This window comes from Charadrius vociferus, unplaced genomic scaffold (genome assembly GCF_000708025.1).
Source record: "Charadrius vociferus isolate BGI_N301 unplaced genomic scaffold, ASM70802v2 scaffold758, whole genome shotgun sequence".
In the NCBI taxonomy this organism is placed as follows: Eukaryota; Metazoa; Chordata; class Aves; order Charadriiformes; family Charadriidae; genus Charadrius; species Charadrius vociferus.
In genome coordinates, this window is record NW_009649934.1 from 1,016,809 (window position 1) to 1,038,950 (window position 22,142).

Sequence of the window (22,142 nt, forward strand, 5' to 3'; positions counted from 1 at the left end):
TCTGCCACATAAACAGGAAACAACTTTAAGATATGATTTTTGCCTCATTCATCTCTAGCTTCAGTGTTCTACCAAATAAAACAAATAACTAGTTTTAAAAAGTGCAAAGGTTAAAAGGAGCCCTAAGCGTTTTCCAGCGCCAGAGAGAACGCATCAGTCACAACTGATCAAGTCTGAATCCAAGATCTCAAGTTCTAGTGCAAACAGGGGAAAAAACCCTCAGTCAGTATCTTCATGACTACCTCTGCTGAACACAGAGTATCAAAGTTTTGAGCTATTTATCTCAGAGATTCTGTATCTTCTTCAGTACGAGATACAAGAAAAATTAGGATATCAAGAATGTCGTAGAAAGAAGGGTCTGAGTTGCTTAAATGTCTGTCACCCACAGTCAGATGAAGTTACAAAAGTCAATGAATTTCACCAAAACTGCAAACCCTGGTAGAAAATGGCCACAAACTTTGGAGTCCTATGTGTAGCTGTTATGCTTGTCTCAAGAAATCTGACAGCACAACCAAGACACATCTTATCATGAAAACAGCTATGCACGGCTCCCTGTACACATACTACATCATCTATAAGCAAAACAGATATGGGAGAGCAAAGCTTATGTTCATAACATATAATCTCAGCTCAGATACCGTGGCACTCTTAGAAATGCACTCTCCACAAAGCACTTTTAAACCAACTTCCAATTGCAATCTCTGTAAGACTTATTCTGGTAGTTATAACTTTGACTATGTTATCTGCAACGACAACAACAAAAACTATCTTCATTTGCAGAATGTGCAAAACAGCACTGTACAACTCGCTAGAGACCAAACTGCATCAAAGACTTTCCACTATCTGGATCTTTTTCTCCTACATTTAAAATATACCTTACGCAGCATAGCCTCATGCCTCAGATACCTCTTGCTCCTTGGTGAGGTCAACAAAATAACTAATGAAAATTAATGTCACCACACATAAGAAAATTCAAACTGTATCTTCTATAGGTTAAAACCTTTTTCTGCATTATCTGGAAACTGTTAGTTAGTTGTTCACACTAGCAGATGAGCAATGCTAGAACAGAGGCATGCTTCCAAATTCCACAGTTTAACATGTTTCCAAGTTTTAATGTTTAGTTCAGTGAAAAAAGAAAGCAGGTAAAGCAAAACCAAAGCAGAAATAGTAAAAGGCCTGCCAATACTCAAGATTCAGGTCACGCATCCCATACATAAAAGGGGACATTCAAACAACTTTCTTCTGCGTCACTATTATTTTCCCAATGGGATAAATTTTGCCTAGGTTATTAGTTTTCTTTTTCAGCAACATTTTGGAATTTCTCTCAGTGCTTCACTTCTGCTACCAGAAGCACTGACAATCTTCTTTCACTTCCTGTCATTCAGCAAGTGAAACTGGTAACAACTACTGAACTGACAACATCAAAAGCATTTTCAGGTTCTCTTCAGGCATGAAGAAAATAAAATCATTTTGACTTCCCTTACCTACAAACACAACTTTCTCTCTTTTACTGTTCTTGGATGACAAGGCCCGACAGATTTTTTTTCTTTTAAGTGTTTCAGTATTCTCTTGCACAAGGTGATCAAAAGCAACATAGGGTTAAAGGGACACTGATGACAGTTTGACTTGCTTGATTGGGTTAGTAGTTCTCTTTGAATCTGAAGATCATAAAACTAGCAATTTTTGCAATTTGCTCCTTCCTGATGTTCATTTGGTACTGTGGTCTGTCTTACCATTCCACTACTGTTCTTCTTCCTAGCGCCCCTAGCACCACCTCCTAAATCCATGTTAACATTTTCTCTCTGGAGATTTTTTTATGACTGTACACTGTTGCGCTTGATTGTTCTTAAGTGACTCTTTGCTGTTGCTCTATTTCATTCCCTTCCTCCCGTTCCCCCCTCAATTGCTATCACTTTGACAAAACAAAGGAATAAAATACAGGAAGCTGAAGGTAATAAGCAACACCAAAGAAAGATGCTGAATTACAGTTCGACACTGGCAGTTGCTACTATTGCAATAATATTGTCAGAAGTTGTAACTTACTTGAAATACCACAAGCAGACTAGAGAAACTATCGCTCATGTAGTGAAATGCATCACTAATATTAATTACACAACAGCTATCACTGTTACAGGATACTTTCCATAAACCATCATTATTGCTCACTAAAAGAGTGTATTTTAAATCATTGTGAATTTTGATTATTCTGGATACTGTAACGTAAACAAACTGTCATACTAAGTTTACCTATTTCTCAAAAACCTTCTGGTCCAGCAGCTGACAGATAAGTAACCAAAGAGTGCAAATTCAGAAGGGAGAGAGAAGCAGTCTTCTAACATTAATGATGAAAACTACTCAAGCAGAGTTCAGGTCATGGAAAATGAAAATATTTTTATTTGGCGAAGTCTCCTGGCATAAATATTTGTAGAGTAATACTGTAAACTTCCAAAAAATTCATTCAACTATAGTGTTGACTTTAATTATATTCTGAAATTGCTACCCAAACTACATAAATAGTCACATATTGGAGACGTAGTGGAAAAGAAGCAATAACTGCTAACAACCCGTGAAGACAGTCCCCACACCAGGCTGAAAAAAAACAGAACACAAATAAAAATCCTGAAATCCACTGACAAAATTACCTAATTCAGTGCAACTACAGTGTCCATGCCACTTACTGAAGTTATGTCGACAACTGCCAACTACTAGGCCAAAAAAGGAAAATAAAGTCAGCAAAGTCAGCAAATAATTTTGAATTAATTAGAATGAACACTTTATGAGGTTAGTTTCAGAACTACAAATCATTACACAAATGCTAAACCCCATGATTTAATATTCTTTTAAACAAATAAAAGATGTGGCAATGTCATGGTCTGCAGGAACTACAGAAATGCATACCTTTTCCTTTTTGAGCTTCCAGTATCAGATGTAGCAGAAGAAATCATGCTGTCCCCATCCTCAATATCATCTCTCCTAGCAAGTTCCTTCTTCTTTGCCTGAAAAAAGAAGAAAAACCTGAAGCCAAACTCACTGCTGCACACTTCCAGAGCAATATTAAACATCAGAACCGCTCAGATGCATCCACAGGTTTTGAGACTAAACCACCATACAGTGATTTATTTAACACAAGTTGGCCATCATAAAATAGAAGTATAATTCTTTTTAACTGTCGGAAAAAAATTTTGAGGAATCAATTTGAAAACAATGCCTTTGCAGACTGCAGCACTTAGCTGGAGCACCTCATGAAATCTCAAGTGTTTTAGCATCCTCCAATTACCTGCAAACCTTAAAACAAAACCCACATCATCAATTTTCTCACAACGTAATTGGGTTAAGAGGCATAGTAAGCAATAAAAGTGACCAAAAGAAATCACAGAAGGCAGCAGGTGTGCTGAAGAAAAATCACCCTATGATGTTCTTCATTCCCAGACTTCCCCCTAAGCAAGAAAGTACTACTGCAAATGCAGGTCTCGTTAAAAATTATTTTGGAAAAACATTCGTTAGGGAAACAAATTCACGTATGAAATTATATCATTTTGACTGTTCCACTCCACATACCTGCATAACCTGCTGCATTTTCAGTACTCTTTTATAGATGGCAGAATTGGGAACGTTGTAGCGCTTGGCATTTTCAAACATCAAGTTCAGATCAGCCTCCAACTGATCTAAAGTTTCATACTCGTGGTTCTTCAGTTTGGTTCTGCAAACAAGAAATACCAATCAGATATTTCACAAGTTACACATTGCAAAACAGTTCTTTAACACCTTCCCAATAAATCAATATCCAAAGAGCTCTAATTACAGGAATGTGTTTTCTTTTTCTGATGCTGCAGTAACATCTTCCAATTGTAACTACATTAGGGAAATATATCTCCTCTTAAAGAATGATTTTAATAATTCTGAAAGCTGCCCTCTTGAAAGTTGTCAGACTGAAGTCTTGTTTTCATACTCAGATGAGATGTGGTAGAGACGAGGCAGATGAACAACCTGCTGAGACTACTCCAGTACGCTTCAGCTGTGACCTGTAGGGCCTGCGTATGATGTCAAGGCGACAGTTTAGCGCCTCACAGCCGCAAATGACCAGAAGTGCCCAACACCTCTCATCTTAACCCCCTCCAATTTTTGCCTTCTCTTAAAACCACCTGGTTGCTGACTGGTGCTACCCGCAAAGCTCACTTCACGTGAAAACAGTTAGAAAAGGACTAATGACCAAAAAAAAAAGTCATTTTTCATATGCTAAACAGCTGAATCAGTGCACTAAGTTTGCCGATAACCTAATGTGTTTTCTCATATTTCCTTGCACAAGTGGTAAAGTACTAGCTGATGTTTTTAAGCCTTCCAACATCTCATTAACCACAACAGAAAACAGTAACCTGCAACATCAAAAACACCAAACCCTATCACAACTGAAAAACTCAATCCTCCACATCTCCTTCCTCACCCACTTGCCTGTCACATCCACTGGCCATGCACCACCTTTAACCTGCTCACCACCTTTAAACCCAGCCTGGTTTCCACAGCACCTACCTGAACACGAGCTTGCCTGATGGAACATAAACACTACCACAAAATAAATTTAATATCATATCTTTTAGTCCAAACACGACTTCACAGCTGAACCAGTGAACAAAGAGTAACAACGTTCAACTTGTGTTAAACAGGGCTCTTCACTGGTCAGCCAAGGATGAGGAAGTCATGGTTGGATGAAACATGGCACACACCTAACTGCTCTAAAAGCTACTGAGAAGTGTACATGTTGTCTATAAAGCTGTTGTGATGGGAATACATTTCGCAGGAAACATCCAAATAACTGCGTGTTGCCAGGATGGCGGCGGCATGCACTGTACTGAAATGGGGCACGTTTCTTTTTCATTTCCTTCAGAGCTGATGAACTACTGTGTCCTCAATGACTATGAGAAAAGCAAAAAAAAATTTTGGACAAATGTCCTGAATGTAAGATGTGGAGAAAATTCCTTCTTGCCATTCTCATTTAAAGTGACCGTTTTAGGTTCATGTATCTTTTTTAAGACCTCAGTATTTTGCAAACTTTTATGCATTTTTAAAACCATTTTTAACGTTCCCGACTGAAGCAACAGATCACCAAAAAGTTTTCCTGTCAGCTTCATTCACTCTGCAATTCCAAAAAAAGGAGTTACCAATATAATTGTCATTAGATTAGTAAAAAATACAAATAATAATAATAATAATAATAAAAAAGCAACCAAACACACACCCCTCCAAAAGCCAGAGTTTGGGTACCAATTAAATTGCCATGAAGAAAAGGCAAAGTTAGTGTCCATTTCTACCTTGTACCAGCAAGCATTATTTGCATATGTTAAGAAATACATGACCCATGTTAAAAAAGTCAAAACCAAAATTAAAAAAAACATTAAATTCAGGATTATTTTGCCCTAAGCCATTAGCATATGATGTATACACTCATAAATACTGAGGATGTAAACACTGAGTCTATTTCATGTTCTTGCCACTGTCTGGTAACAAACACTACAGGCGGCCTTACATCTTCTCCAGCTCATCTGGAAGCAAAATCCGTGGAGTAAATTGTATGTAATTAATTCTTGTAGTTCAACAAAAATATTGCCAAGCCATTACAGGACTTCAGCACACGAACGCTAGTTGGTGTTACAAAACCTAATACATCATTATGAGTATACTCAAGAAAACATAGAATAGGAAGGCTTAAAAACTTGCATCAAAAAACCAAACTAGTAAGCCCGTATTTATCAAAAACATCAAAACTGAGTTTTAACTTTTTTCAAAACAGAATTATTTAACAACATTGTCAAGGCACACAGGATAATTAAGTCTGTAAACAAGTAGTAATTTCCCTGTTTAGTGATGCTACTACAGATGTTAATAAAACAGATTCAAACTTTCAAAGGATTAATGAAAAACCAAAATGATGTCTAAAGGCATCTTAGAAAAAGGTACCCAGGTCAGCTAAACTACTTTAGAGATTAAGAACATAAAAAACTTCAGAAAGCAAGTCCTGTGTGGGAGCAAATTAAGGAGCAGCACTGGAGAGAAATGCTGACAGACTTTTTTTCTCCCCTTGGATATAAATGACATCGTCATCATTTGTTTCTAAGTGACAACCCATACTGACAAATTCGCAGAATTAGGCTCTAGCTAACAGTCTAATAAAGTGAAGACTACCCTAACTGCCTTAGATTTGAATATTAAATAGTCAAGACAAATGTCTAAAATGTCTCAATGCTTTTTACTGATAGAGACAACTGCTGGAGGACATGGAATCGTCCTTCAGACATCATAACCACCAAGCTGGGATAAAGTCCTCTCAAGCTCTGCTCTGCAGTTCATCCTCTTGCAAGTAAGCACATGTGAATGCAATATTCCTGCTTTTCAACTCTTGGCTCAAATTTTGCTTAAATATTAGTAGCATGTAGTTTATAAACATTCTTGTGCAACTCTGGCCTGGCATGTTTGCTTTCTTCTAGAGAACTGGATCAAGCTTTGAGAGACTGGACAGCAGGAAGAACAAAAACTGCAGAAGTTTCTAGTCTTCCAATTAATTTAATAAATCAGAACTACACAATTGCAAGTTTGTATTCTGATCGCTGCGGCATGAGGTCCAGGTTCAGCTTTCTGAAAGAGTAACCCAAAGGACATCATCTAAATTGAAGTACCACTTCTTCAATTCAAATTGTTTTTCCCTACTATCACTTTGTATTACTCCTCTTTATTTGGAGTTGTTCTGTACTTAAAGCTGCATTAATGTCAGCGTATAGGCAAGGGGAAAGGGAGGGAAGAAGAAAAAAGCAATGCCCTGAAATGCCACTGACTATCTAGGATTACACTGACTAAAAAACTCAACATCAACAACCATCCTCCTGAGATACTAAAGCCAATAGACAACTCTATATCCTTATCACATGTAAGTTCAGGATCTATGATGATGCCATAAATCAAATTTACTTATTAGTAACATATCTTGATCCTGCTCAATCAAATGTTTAGGTGCCAGTTTTATCAAACTGAGAAAAGGGGGAATTTGTCATATCTTCTGAAGCAGAGTGCGGGCAGAACAAGCAAGGTAGTAGGTCTTCTCTCGGGAATATGTCCTGCCTGCAATAATTTTCTTTTTACAAAAAAAGAATTCTAAATTCGTCCTGCACAATTTCATGATATGGTAAAAGAAACTGGTGATTCTTCATATCAGCAGATCCCAAGTCACTTGACACTAACAAATCTGGGACTTGCTATACCTCTCCTCCCAGAGACAGAGAGGTAGCTCATGCAGACCCCAGAACACCACAATCACATGCTTCACCTAAAAATACACCACTTACTCTGCATAGCCTTGGTATCCCACACTAGCTTCATCTGTGTGTATTTCGGCAGTGACCTACGCACATTACAATGCAGCTGTCTAAGAAGCACCAAAAAGCAGAAAAACCACAGGAATTTGCCATTAGTCTTAAATACACCATTCTACATGCACTGATTCTCTGCTCTCCTGACCCTGTAGAAAGAAAATCTTTTAGCTGATGGAGAAGGTGAAGGCCCTAGCAGCAGCAGCTCACAAGTGAAGAAAAGCAGCTTAATTATCTCTTAATCCTTTAAATCTTAACCTAGAGCCAGAAGACAAAAGGAAACATTGGCTTAAAAAGGGAGGATGAGCTATCACCCAAATTAGCTTACCAGGAAATAAAATCTTGCTTCTATCCGCATTTGTTTATCCACAACCAAATAAGGAAGGTGCAGCCCACCTGATTTTAAGCAAACAACCCACATTCACAGTTGAATTCATGAAAGGCTTGGCAACAAAAGTAAAAATCAAGACTTAGCCCACATGGTTTGGAAAGATAGACGACTTCCAACCTCACACATAAAGAATGAAAAATACACAGGCAGAAAAGTAATCCTGGTCTAGTCTGCAAATAACCTCCTACCTCTTCAATGTGCTTGCTGTCAGCAAGCAATGGGATGATTAATCAAGAAGGTGATTCACAGAAGTACTTTGAACAGATTTAATTATCCTCAAAATCAGCAGAACTCATGTATCGTGCCTATTCTGAATTTACAGTATGAAATGCAGTTTCATGATCAATTTAAAAAAGAAAAAAATCATTTCACCAATCCTGGAAGAAAAGAATTTTATAAACATCAATTTATTTTGCTAAGCAAGGCTAAAACTAACGAAATCCATGGCTCGATTCAACAGCAAGCCACTGCCAACATATTAAAAACTACACTTTAACTTTATACACCAGAAACCAAGAGAAATTTCTATGAAATTATTGATGGTGATACGATTGTGCCTGAAAGCTTGAAAGAAGTGAAACTTGGAAGAATATCCTTTTAAACATAATGACCTTTGCAAAATGAGAATAAAAATAGTTTAAAAGTTAGGTTACAGTTTAATGAGGCCACTAAGCCTAAAACAACACTGGCATGACATTTAATTTGGTCAAAATCAGAATAGTAATTGAAAACCCATACAGTAAGCTGGCACTCAACTCCCTAAAAGGTCTACTGGAAACTCATCAGTCCTTCCAGGTGAAACGTCCAAAAGAACTGAAAAACAGCGAGATACTCTCTCCATATAATCAAAAGATCCATCTTATTAGTCAGACACTACGCCTAAAAAATCCCAAGGAAAAAAAAAATTCAAATACAAGGCTAAAACCAGTTATCACGTAACTTCGTTTCTCTTGTTCTGAAATTGTGAAGTCCAGAGACTAGTCCAGCCTTTTTGGGGGGGGAGGGGGAGGGAACAGTGTAACAAATGAATGCATGCAACAGACGCATTTGATAAATGCCCTATTTAAGGAATGAAATAATCGTTTTATAAAGTACGGTCAGAACCTTCTTTACTTGAACCCATGATTTTATAAAGGCCATACCTATGATATGTACTGAAAGTAGTTGCTAAGGTAGGAAAATTGGTTATACTTACAGAAGATTTTAAAACCGTACAACATTCAACAAATATTAAATTATATTAAGTGAAAAAAGAAATGAAAGAACTGCTAAATCTCAGATAAAGTGCAAATTTGCAAGGTATTCTACATATTATAGAGACATAATTTTCTCTGCAGAGAGTATTTTCCCATTCACAGATTAAGCAAACAGTAACACAGCCACATATTATTTTTCTGAAGTCAATGTAATAATAAAACACTAATATATTTTTTTTAATTAAGAACTTAATTCATATTGGGCTTAAGCTGTTATTAAAAAAAAAAAAAAAATATCTATAAACTATTCAGGGTTTAACGCAGACAGCAGTCTCCATTATTTCAAGGTATGTTCCACTGCTTTATGTGCCATTACTGGAAGTGGTTAAATGATAAGGAAAAATATGCTTGACCAGATCATATTTACTATAAACTCAACTCAAATAATTAATAATTAATCCAAAGGCAACAAGAACCACCACAAATTTCACAGTTTCAGGAGACTGAAACACATCCCAGTGCAGTGAAATCTAACATTTAAATTCCTGTGTCGCAGACAACTGTTCCACAGGATGTACGATCGTAAGACAAACGCATTTCAAATCCTCAAATAGTAGACATCACACAAAACCAATCGTGTTTTACACTAGATCCACACACTTTTTTAGACCTCAACTACAACCCCAGCCTCCTGGAGACACTGGGCCGTGCCAGTGAAGATAACGATTTCAGTGCCTGCGCACCCCCATCGGCCTCACGTGTGTATTAGCAGAGAACTGCTGCCAGGGAATTCTCTGGAGCGCTTCCCTCTTCTGGCACAGAAAATCCTGACCCACTCGCCTTAGGGATCACACTTACCAACGCTGTAAAATTTAATAAAGAACACAGTTCTTGTAAGCAAGCCAGGATCTAGCACGCACGTACCGGGTAACTGAACACACTCTGCTGCCTTATTTCCCAACTATTCCTCCAGCCATTTGTAATTACAGAATGACTTTTCGCCAGCAATGTTAAGTTTGCAAAGTAACCTCCACACCACCCGCTTTTACCACATCTGAAAGTCACGGCCTTCACAGTGTCATGCCTTTCTTTTTAAACAAGATATTCTTGTTCTACAGGTGAGTTTTGTCCTGTTTGAGGCAGGGGAGTCTCATCAGCGTGTGCATGAGCACCTGGTGGGAGGGAATGAAGATGGAGCCAGGCTCATCTCAGCTGTGCCTACCAACAGGGCAAGAAGTACTGGGAAAAAATTGAAACACATGAAATTCCATCTGAATATGAGAAAAAGAAAAAAAAATTGAAATAAAACACTTTTTTTGGTTTTTTTTTGGTTTTTTTGTTTTTTTAAACACTGTGAGGGTGTTTAAACACTGGCCCTGGTTTCCCAGGGACGTTGGAGAGTCTCCATCTGTGGAGATACTCAAAACCCAACTGGATATAGCCGTGGGCAACTGGCTCTGGATGACCCCGCTATAGCCAGGGGTTGGACCGGATGGTGTTCCTCCTGACCTCAGCTACTCTGTGATTCTGTAAAGAGCAAGTCAGGAGGAAACTAGCAGAAAATTAAAGCCACCAGTGGAATTACCTCCCACATCCAGAAACAGCTCAGGATCAGCACTCAGCTCAAATGACTGAGGCTCATCATGCTCATAAAGTGATCGAGAGGCTGGGATAGGTATAATGTACATCTCATTAAAACAAAACATACCCATGCTCTCCCTCCAGACATCATATATTATTTTGTAAGGGTTTTCTGCACTTAACTCACACACAAACTCCTGAAATATATGACTAGCTGTAAAACTTGCAACGGCCACACATTTCACAGTTCACTCTGGCAGGATAGCCTAGGCAGCCAGATGCCAAAGCAAAACATATATGGCACAGGAATACCAGGCTTTACTCCAACACCCTCAACACTTTGCTAGGACAATTAACTTTTCTGTCCCCATCTGTGAACAGAAGATATGCTCTTTGTATGTACCTCTCAAAAAAACCCAAAACACAAAAAAAACCCCCCATCACCACCACCAAAAAAAAAACCCCACAAAAAACTCCACCCCTAATGAGTGGCAGTTTTGAATACCTAAAGACGTATTTGCAATATCAGTAAAGCCATGCTTCCCTAAAGCACGTCAAGTACACATATGCATGACTTCAAGGCTTTTTAAGTGTAGTAAGAAATTAAGATTACATAGTAATTGAAGGAGGAGTTGAATTTCAGAATTTGCTAAAAGAATCTGGACTATTATAAATACTGTAACTTTTGAACTATAAATGCTATTTCTAAAAAGACTCTATTTTCTAAGCACTCAGGCAATAAGTAATTTTTTTCTACAGTTCTTCATACATTTGCTTGAAATTTCTGTACTGCTCACATAGCCAGATGCAACCTGCCTACACTGCAAGGACAGCAGAAATGCAGCTTTATTTATTATTTGTCCTATAACTGATATAAAGTGTATTTTTAATGGAAGGTCTCTCCCAATTAAATCCATTTATACATAATTTGAGCCAATACTCTTTGGTACATTCAGACAAAAAGCTCCCTGACAACTGTCAATGATTTTTCTCACTTTCACCTTTTTTTTTTCCCCATCAAGTACATTTTGTGCTTTGTTCAAGACAAGACACTTTCTTTGCCAAGCCAACAGCTGTCCTAAGACATAAGAAAAAATGTTTTAAACCCACTGATGGATAGATAACCAGTGTGGCAGCTCCACACTTGTTCCCCAGCACGAGGAACATTCCCTCTGACATATTAACAAACAAACAAAAAAGCAAGCAGCTTTGTTACTTTCTGATTTAACAAAGACACTGCTTATTCAACAATTATACCAAGTCCAGCAGATCATGTTATGGTATAACTAAAATTCACAGATCTATGTATTAGAGTGGATTACAAACGCGTGAACAGTGTCAGGATCCAGTCCTCACTCACTAAAGCTGGAGGACCAGCACTCCTGCAGTGTAGCTCAGGCAGGGACTGGAGCCCCAGGGGCCACTGGGCAGGAGGCCAGGGCCACCCGCGGCTGGCCAGTGCCGTTAAGGTCTATTAATGCACTCAGGACCCTGACATATATCCCTCATATTAGCGTAGCTTAGATTGCTGAAGAAAGATATTGCTCACTTTTTTTCACTCAGGTTTTAAGTCCAACAACTGGCAGTTGATTGAACCTTTCATGGCTCGCAGATTTATAAATGGTGCACTGCTTTGGTACTTCAGCTCAGGCTAGCTACATCATGGATGAAAATAATTATTCTCCACAGTTCTATTGTGACCTAGACAAAAGGAATGTAATTGCAACTATCTTTCTACAATTCACACTGCTGAAGACTATTAATTTAAAAAAGATGGCAGTAAGAGGTAACCAAGCCATCAGGGTCAAGGAAAAACAGTGGGGGGATTCTGCAGAACCTTTCATCTCTGCTGCTCACCGAGCCTTCAGAATCATTGACATGGCAACCTTTCAGGCACATTACGAACGAAACTTCATAGCAAATAAACCTAACGGCAGCCATCTATAGAAGATGATCAAAAGACTGATGTAGACTGAGTTGAAACGAGAAGCAACCAAATGTACAGGAAAGACAGTATATACTGCATTAAGTATTGACAGCTTGACCACAAGATAGGATTCTGGAAACAAAAGAAACCCTTGAATAGTTTCCCACCAGATGTAGTTTGCATTCTGTTTTCTTACCTGATCTGCTGCAATGAAATAGGTGCTTTAATTTGCTGATAATAATCAGGATACTTTTTCTTGGAGGGTAAGTGGAAAAAGGGTTCAGATATGAGCTGGCCCTGATTATTTCGGCAACTTCTAACTGTGTCATAAAGCTGATAAAGAGGATTAGAAGTGTCCATGAAGGAAGTAATGCTCTCAGCTTCAGATTCTCCCTCTTCATAACGAGCAGCAGCTGCACAGAGAGAAAGGAAAAATAGGAAACTCAGCAGGGCAACTCAGAGTGGGTTTTTTGGTTGACTTTTCAAATGGATAAAGATCTAAACCAGAAGAAAAAGCAGTCCCTCAGGAGAGGGTGTTCAGCTACTCTGGCAGTCAGATTCATACCTCAGAAAAGGACATCACAAATATATCTTATGAGGCTCAAGCTGACAAAAAAAGCACTTTACCTAGGTATTGCAATCTTGCTTATCGGATGAGACTTCTGTCACTGTAATACTCCCTTGCCACCGACACGTGCTGAGAAGTGTTCATATATGAGACTACATAACAGCAGTACTCAGCCACACACTACCTATACAACAGCTACATCCTTATTTACCCATCAAACCATTAATACTAATCTTTGTGCCAAATACATCTGTATATTGAACTACTGCCACTCTGCTATCTGACAAGAGCTCACTACAAAAATACAAATTGACAAACCATGGCTGGAATTTTCAAAGGTGCCCAGCCAGTTAAGCAAAACGGCTAAATTAAAAATGAAATTTTGCGTATATATCAAAAAGCTGACTTCAAAATTTCTATAATGCCTTAGACCATATTAATCACAGCTCAATTCAAAAATTGTGAAGTTTAGCAGAAAAAAACTGACACTAAAGCCTGAGGGTGCACTTCTAACATATGCAGCAAAATGAAGGAATAAATATTTTACAATTATTATATAATTAGCAGAAACATTTCATAATAAAGTATTTACAAGTTCTATAGCAAACTTTTCTGGTTATCTATATGAAGCATATATTGTGCTTCAGGTTTAGAATGAATGAAAGAAATGCTATGAAGAGCTAATGTTTACTGCAGATAAAATTAGGAGAAACATTACATGGGTAACAGAAACACAACAGGAATGAAAAAACGCTGATAGTGGAAACATAGGATAGGAAGCAACAAATGACCAATCCTTCCATGCTTCTCAGTAGCACAAATGGTGTCATTTGCACCTTGCAGACAAGCATAACATAAAATCTATGTGGTTTTGCACATACCAAAGTGAAATTATTCACCCTTTTTCCCCTCTTATGAATTGAAGTTTGAAGGAAAGCTTGGCAGATGACACACTGGGTAATTCAGCTACACAAAAGACAGTTCTCCAACACGCACGCCAAGTTTCCAGCTGGCATTTTCATTATTGCTCAGTGGAGGCTGGCAACGTTTCAAACTTTCTATCCAAGTTCAGTAAAGACATATTGAAATAATGACAAAGCCAGGGGATGCTCTGACTGCATAACAACACAGTACTATCATTTTCCCTCTGCAGTCTGACATTGCAGATCTATGTGACTGTATGACGTATGGGACCTACCAGAAAAGTTGGATGCAAGCTAAAACACAAGCAGATCTCAGTATAGATGCAAACACATAACAAAGATGTTCATTACCGACTCAAAGACACTCAAAATTATCCTAATTATCAGAGAATGTATCTGTATGTCAACCAGCATCACTTAATTGCCTAGCATCTACTACACAGTAGCCAACAAAGCAGCAGCTGGACAGAATAACTCCAGTAGAAACAAAAGATTGGAGGTAGCACTATGTTCTGCTGTACCTAACACATCAACCCGAACGTGCAGATAAATGCTAATAGCTAAGAGAATGCTAACAGGTAAAGTAAGTTTCCAAAATAGATTATGCAGCAAAATACTGTCTTTGATTTGTTTTAACTCAAACAGTTCAGTTCAGTTTGTTTACTCAAAGAGTTCAGTTGAGTGCTCCATCAAAAAGTAAGAAGCATAATATAAAAAGCAGAACTTGTTTTTTATGAAAGAGAAAAAATAAGAAACTAGTCAAGTATATTGCTGTTCCCTGACACGTGGCAGCCAGCAACATAGCAGTTCAATGCCCTAATTAAGAAATGTACTTCCTTTGTATTGAAAGTACAATACGAGGCATTCCCTAAGATAAAAATCTAAGCAGATTAAACAGGCACTAAAAGGAAAGTGTTTACATAATACTGTAATACAGCTATAAACATTTTCATTATGATGTGTATGTTCTTTAAAAGCGATCTGTCAAACGTTACATGTTCTTACACATTCAGAAAATTATAGTGTGTCCTAATATGAAACCTGTTATCTTAAGAGCTGAAGAAGAACGTATTATTCAGATCAGAAGACAGAAAAAAACCATATTTTGCTATGGAACAATCTAATGCAAGACTTTAGATTCTTTAATATGCAGTAGCACGCAGTCCCATATCCCCACCAAGCACACACTGGCAGTGGAGAGTAACAGTCAGTTACTCCCCTTTCATGCAGCTGTTACCACAACTACACTTAGCAGATACAGGAAAAAAAAAAAAAAAAACCAACCACGCAGTAAATTGTAACCACAAAATATATGCCATTCAGTAGTCCCAAACAAAACATATTTCCGGCTGTTCATTCCATACCACAGTGACTGTTTCCTAATGAAGGGACAGCTTCATAACGAAGTGATGTTAAATTGACTTCACTGCAAAAGGAGAAAGCCATCTAATTTACAATTGGAACTGAGCTTTATTATCAGGTATAAATGCATATATTATATACATGTACTCTTACTCAATGATGAGGCAGAAAAAGAGCAGAGAGAGAGGACAGTATTTGAATGTATATGGAAGAAAATTAGTCTTTACTCAGTAAGTGATTTGTTTTAAACACTGTCTCCGTCATGGTCCCAAAGCACCTAGACAACAATGAATGCTCGAAGTCTAACTGAAGATAGATGCTAGTAAAACCAAAAGCAGCATCCAGTCTTAAAACCTTTCTAAAGGAAATAATAAGAAATAAAATAGCTTCGTTTACAAAATGAAATACTTATAAATAAGGAATACATAATGACCATCTATGCCTGCCTTTAGAGATTGATAATGAGGAGCAAGGGAGCTGCAGAAGCTGCTCATGTCCTAGTACATTTCAGTTGGAAATCTTCTACAAGATCCATCACACCATGACACCCTCTGAAACTGTGAGGATAAACTCCAAGTTGGAAACAGATATTTTTTGTTCCTTAGGCAACTGCTACAATCCAAGAAGCTCAAGAAGATTTAGTTCTCTGTATCAAGAAGGAGAAAATTCTCTTCATGTTCAGTCATGCAGTCTAGTTCTCACTTCTTTTAACAAGTGTTAGAGGAAGGAAAAAAGATGAGATATCAGAGTAACTAATAAAAAGACCACCTGGTTTAAATAAAAATCCTTTTCATCCAGAGAGTGAAAGCATAAGGATGTCCAAGTAGTATGGTTGGAGGGACAGAAAATCTTAAGGGTGACAGAGGGCTGCCAGAAAAATTGACATGGAGTCTTAGGTGAACACAATAAAGATAGGAGAGCTTCAAGAGCAGCAAGGCAAAAATCTCAGATACGTAAGAAAGGCACCATGAGAATGACAATAATGTCCACAGTAGAGGTGGCACCTGAAAGTGGTTAAATCACTTCAATAATTTAAATCAAAGACTTAAAAAACTATGTGGTTTTACAGAATTACAATTTGCAAAAATAGCAGCTAACAATCACACTGAACCAAGCTAATAAATACTTGTCACACATCCCAGAATGCAGCTGCTCTGAAGCAATAACTGAACTCTGGGCTAACCAGCAATAAAAACGCTTTTGCTTGCAGCAAGATCTAAAATGACCCAAAAAATTGTACAGGATATCCATCCACTGGAAAACAGTGGTAAGTACAATTCAATTACCAGGTGTGAAATATAAGCCCCAAAAATATATATTGAAGAGATGCATCATTTCACATCAATGCAGAAAAAATGTAAGTGAAAAATAAAACAACAGTATGTGTACAAAAACATTTTGGAAACCTGCTCTGAGATGAATGCAAGGAAGTTACTGAGAATGTAACTATCAAGACAGTCTAACTTAAAAGACAACATATAAGAATTTATAACCAATACTGAAATATCTGATATAATGCACATATTATGGCATATATGCCCGTAGTATAATGCTAAAGAATGCTTATTATGAAACTAAGGATGTTGTATGAAGGCATGCCTTTTTGTGTGCTTTTGTTTCAACATAAAGCTTCACACAAGATTTCATGACTGCTAGGTTAGGCCAGATATTTCTAAATTAAGTTCTAACACTTATCTATCCTTATACCTCATATAGATTACCTTCACCTTAAAAAAATAAAACCTCACAGGTACTTAGAAGACCCAATGGCACAAGAGAGCAAGAGAGAACAAGCCCGTGTGAGCAAGACTTCTCTCAAACAATTGCGGCACTGAAAATCTCCTTTACTGCAAGCAGCATCCAATGTCTTCCCCCAGTGCCTCCTCTTCTGTTTCATATTAGAAGGAATAAAACCAAGCAATAGTTTCCTAAAGCTTGGATAAGTATACTTGGAAACACACATGCTAAATTCAAAACATGCAAGCAAGTTTGGACTACCCTGTCTTACCAGCTGTGCATTTACAGATTTGTACTTAGAGGAAACAGGGATTGGATTTAACAGAATTACATGCTGAGTTTTTAAACACTGCAAAATATTTTTGAAATTAAGATATTTGAATATATCAGGAGCTCTATAATTTTGCTTATTCCAAACATTTCAATTAAAGAAAATAAATAGATAAACTGCATTTCAGTTCCTACCAGCCAAAGCTGCGTCCTCATCACTTTCTGATCCATACTGCAATGCCATGGTTATTGCTGATAAACGATCCCCTTGGGCTGACCTTTTGTTACTATAAAAGAGAAAAAGTAAAAAGAAAAAATGTGTAAAATTTTTTTAAAAAAAGGCTTATCATGTTAACCATTAACAGTCACCCAGAGTGTCTAAGTAAACACGTGAAGCTCAGCTCGTAACGGTTGTCTACATTATCAGGAATACAGACGTGACTGTGCAAGAAAAGACTGGAGCCCTTAACAAGGGAAACTGTTAACGACCCGCGAGGCTGGCTCTATTTTAAGAGGCGGTCCATCAAACTGAAAAACTGGACACATAATCAGAAAGCTAGAGCTCAAGCTAGCAACCTTCTGTCCTACTTTGAATACTTGAGTATTTGAATTATTGGGGAAGAAAGGAGATGGTAACAAGTCCCTCCCGTATTTGATCTTGTTTTACAGGCATTTGTCTACACGAAGGAACTTACGCACACTGTCAGCTGTATATGCTATCTTCCCCCATCCCCACCTTGGCCGTTTCCAGCACACAGAGTGCTGAATATGTGAGGCAGCTTCCTCTGCTTTCTAGGTGGAGTGAACCAGGGCCCATGCTGGCTACGGTCTCACAAAGACTTCTCTTCAGGACCCCTCTCTTACTCCCTTTTGTCCCAAACCTGGGGCACAGCGTTTCATACCTACACCGTAGGCTACGCCTGACAATCTCTGCTTTTTCACTAGGTCAGCTCTTTAGGCATCTCCAGCAATGGGCTCAGCTTTGCCCTGTGGGAGCAAAGTGAAGACTGGGAAAAAGCAGGTGGGTTGTTTAAAATGACACCAACTCTGTACAAATGCTCAGACCCTTAAAGACCTTTGCAGCTGCTGGGTTGAAACCGTGGTTTCGGAGTATACAGGCAAGGAATTAGCCAGGAGTAGTACTGGTTCAAGACAGCAACGCAGAGACTGCAGACATGAGACCTCGGCTACGTACCAAAATTCTCAAATGAGGACTGAAAGAAAAAAACCCAAAAGCCTCCAGCAATCCAGCCTACTCAGCAAGTTTGCCATAAATGCATCCCAAATGCAATACTTTCATGTTACAGGCTTCATTGGTTTCCACCATCGCTCTCTTAATTATTTAGTCCTATTGATGATTTCTTTTTAGTCTCCAAATACAATTTTTCTAGATTTACAACGTATTTCCACGTTTTTTTCCACCCGTTTTATTTTGTCATGAAACTTAACATACTCAGAACATTTCTAAGGAAATAACTGCATACAGAGCATTTCGTGACAGGTGTTTTGAAATGCTAAATATAAACTCAAATATGGAAGAGTAATTATGGCAAAGTAACTTACTAAATCATACTTAATAGATATTTGACTGAAATATATTTGAAACTCAGAAGCATTTGAGTCAATATTGAAGAGCACTCTCAACTAAAAAAAAAACCCAACCAAAAACAAAAACAAAAAACCCAAACTGAACCCAAAATTTTAGTATTTCCATATGATGAGGACCCAGCTTTTCCTCTAAGTCCACAATTTACTTACCGATAATATTTGTTAGAAGAATTTCTCTCATCACCAACACTGCCTTTACCCTGTGAGGAAGGACCTGTCAGCTTGGAAGCAGTCAAATTTGATGGAGTCCTTAATGCAGAAGAGACAAGCCAAGGAAAGGGGAAAAAAGAGGCCCACCTTAGACCCAAGAAAAGACGCAGCAAGGACAAAGCTTTTTACAGAATTACTTTGATAGATCAGCCAAAAGGTTCAGAGACAGATATAAAATGTTTTAAAGCTAAAAGTAAAGTAATACTAAGATACATTTAGTGCCCCAGCATTAATATTGTTTTTGTTTATAAAGTCAGAGGAAGGCAACATTTAGATTGAGGATTAATAGCTATACACACAGCTCAGCCTACAATAGCAGTGAAAGCAGCCAACAAAATGTTCCTTAGCACCCAGATAGAGCTAATCATACAGAGCCAATCACGTTTTATCAATTCTTAACAAAATTAGCGTCAAGTTGCTTGACAGTACGTATTGTCAAGGAACTTTATTTTGCCACATTATTTAAGGGAGGACAGTTAAATGCACCAATAAAGAGCAATTTAGTATGACAAAGGATACAATGAACTCTGCAATAGAAAAGTATGACTTTTGACACATAGGCAACATGTCTGTAGAATTTAGGTTAGTAGCGTTACGATGAATTTGAGTCTGATCCATCAAGGACAAAGAAAAACAGATGTAAATTCAGAAGAAAAATATAGTAAATTAACTTTAAATGAATTTACGAGGGTATTTTACCAAAATCAGCGATAGGTAAAGAAGACTCCCCTTTGAGACAATTAAGCAGTTAGGACTTTAAACAAAAGAATAGTGATGCAGATTCAGGAGAAAGAAACAAAAAATGAATAATGGTTTGATAAAAATAGCAACTGGGGAAATACAGAACAGCAGGTGAAAGGTTTGGTTTTCACGATACTTTTCTCTCACCACAAGTTTTCTTTGCGTTCAGCCCAATATTATTGTAGCCTGCTTCAGGCTTTTTTTTTTTTTGTCTTCCAAGTGAGAGAAACAAAGGAGGGAGCTGTCAATTATTCTGACATTCAGATTACTTCAGAATTTGCAGGTCTATTGAGAACACAGTACATAAGAGAACGTCTAGAATAAGGTAGCTGAGAAGTGGAAATGGGTTGGCAGTGCAAGAGAGGAATTCAACTAACAAATACCAGTGTGATTTATCTGTCATCCCTTCTTGTGCAAACAGCTTTATTTTGAAGAAAAACAGTTAAGCTTCAAAATTAAACATGACACACTTGTGACATCCTGAACTTCATCAATGGCCAACATAGTGAGAAAAATAAAATCACAATTTAAATATGCCTATATGTAACTCTAGTTACTGCAAGCAAACACATATGAACATTCAGTGTCTGTAGAATCAAGGTCTTCTGGCACTACACATACGCTCAAGAAGGAAAATTATTAAAATGTGTCAGGAATTACTCCCTAACAGTATTTCTGCTTTTATATTTTTTTATGCTCCGGCAATGATTCAGCCAAACATGGGAAGCATGCTAACGCTGAGCAAGTGAACCAGAAAAAACACTTCACAGGTTGAATGTCTCAAAGCACCAAATAGTAAAAATCAATCAGGTAACTTCCATTTTTTCCACACGTAATAATTCTATGCAATACTTTTAATACTGAAACCATCTAGACATTTGTCAGACAACAAAAAAATTTAGACTGCCTTCCAGTAAAGTAAGGTAGTGCTAGTGTTTTCAGTTGTACCATACAAACCTTTGCTGGAAATGACAGCAGTTATTTTCCAGCATCAAACACCAGTAAACAGCTCAAATAAAGTCTATCTTGTAAAGAGTTTCCTAACTCCTTAGATGACTTGCTAGACATTGCTTTATTTTTTTAGATAAATGACACAGCTCATACTGGCAAATAGTATCTATACTTGTAAGTAACACTCAAAAGTAGGTAAAAAGTTTATACGAGAAAAAAACTAACTGCATTTCAGATAAGAAATTCCTAAAATGACTGCATCACTTCTTTGTACACTATGGATTTTCACAGGAAGAAAATGCTATTTCCTAAATAAAATCATTCCATGAAACAAATAGAGCTATCAACACTGTTTTATACCTGCCTGTTCAAGACCAAATCTATGCTTCACTGATTAATAAGTCCAGATATTCAGTACCCTGTGCCTCTTTTCAGGGCTAGAACTTGGTTTACAAACAACAGTTTATATAAAGTGGACTTCCCTCTAAATACCTTTTGCCTGACATCTTGTTCCTATGTTTCTGCCTCTACCTAATTAACTGTGAGCTCTTATGTCTAAGCTCCTAACAAGGTTCAAGAATATCCAGCATTTTCCATAAATCAAGCACAACAAAGCACCTTGTTCCTCACTATTCCTTTTCTGTTGTTAACTTATAAACACACGTAGAAGTTGGCCATAGCTTAAGTTATAAAAGATCCACTGGCACTGTTTTTCATAATCAAGTACATCACAGAAATATTTCACCACAGATGTATTTCAATAAAGTTTCCTTCCAAAAACCATTTTACAATTTATAATTTTTAAAAGAACAATAAACTAAGTTTTCAAGCAATTATTTCCCGCTCTATCCTCCACAGCAAAATTAAGGGAATGTCTATAGAGATTTTTATACGAGATTATAAGAACAACTCTATTTGCAGTACCTGATTCGGAGACTTGACTTGGCCAACTCACTGTGTTCAATTTCAGCCTTTTTCATATTAAATATTTTTTTAATCGCATTTGCATCCTGTCAATTAAAAGAATTTTTTTGTTTAATGATGAAAGTGAAGAATGTTATAGTCCGCTATATTCATCTATCTAAAAACCTAAAACAAAAATCAAGGCAGTTTTACATTTAGATATAAAACAATTTTGCATGAGAAATAAAGCATAGAACAAAGTCTGCCTGAAGTACACCCACAGTGGCCTGTAAAAACTGAATAGAATACGTGAGTAGCTCCAAGCTCATATTTTGTTGTATTCTTTAAAAAAACACAAACCCAACAATTTGCAAATATACACAAATACCACTTTGAACTAAACAGGCAAGTGAGTTTCT

The 22,142-nt window shown here is 37.4% G+C and overlaps 1 protein-coding gene across 4 annotated transcripts in view; it reads right to left on the reverse strand.

The window, feature by feature from the left end:
• The window catches only part of PBRM1 (polybromo 1), a 59,047-nt gene that overhangs the window by 29,625 nt on the left and 7,280 nt on the right, over window positions 1-22,142 (reverse strand). For 3 of the 4 annotated variants that reach the window (XM_009891242.1, XM_009891240.1, XM_009891243.1), the window contains exons 8-13: window positions 21,745-21,830; window positions 19,069-19,167; window positions 17,506-17,597; window positions 12,647-12,863; window positions 3,559-3,700; window positions 2,899-2,996 (exon numbers count right to left, since the gene is read on the reverse strand). In XM_009891242.1, the coding sequence (XP_009889544.1) occupies window positions 2,899-2,996; window positions 3,559-3,700; window positions 12,647-12,863; window positions 17,506-17,597; window positions 19,069-19,167; window positions 21,745-21,830 (734 nt within the window). The remainder of the gene's footprint in view (window positions 1-2,898; window positions 2,997-3,558; window positions 3,701-12,646; window positions 12,864-17,505; window positions 17,598-19,068; window positions 19,168-21,744; window positions 21,831-22,142) is intronic. The other variant, XM_009891241.1, reaches the window with a different exon arrangement.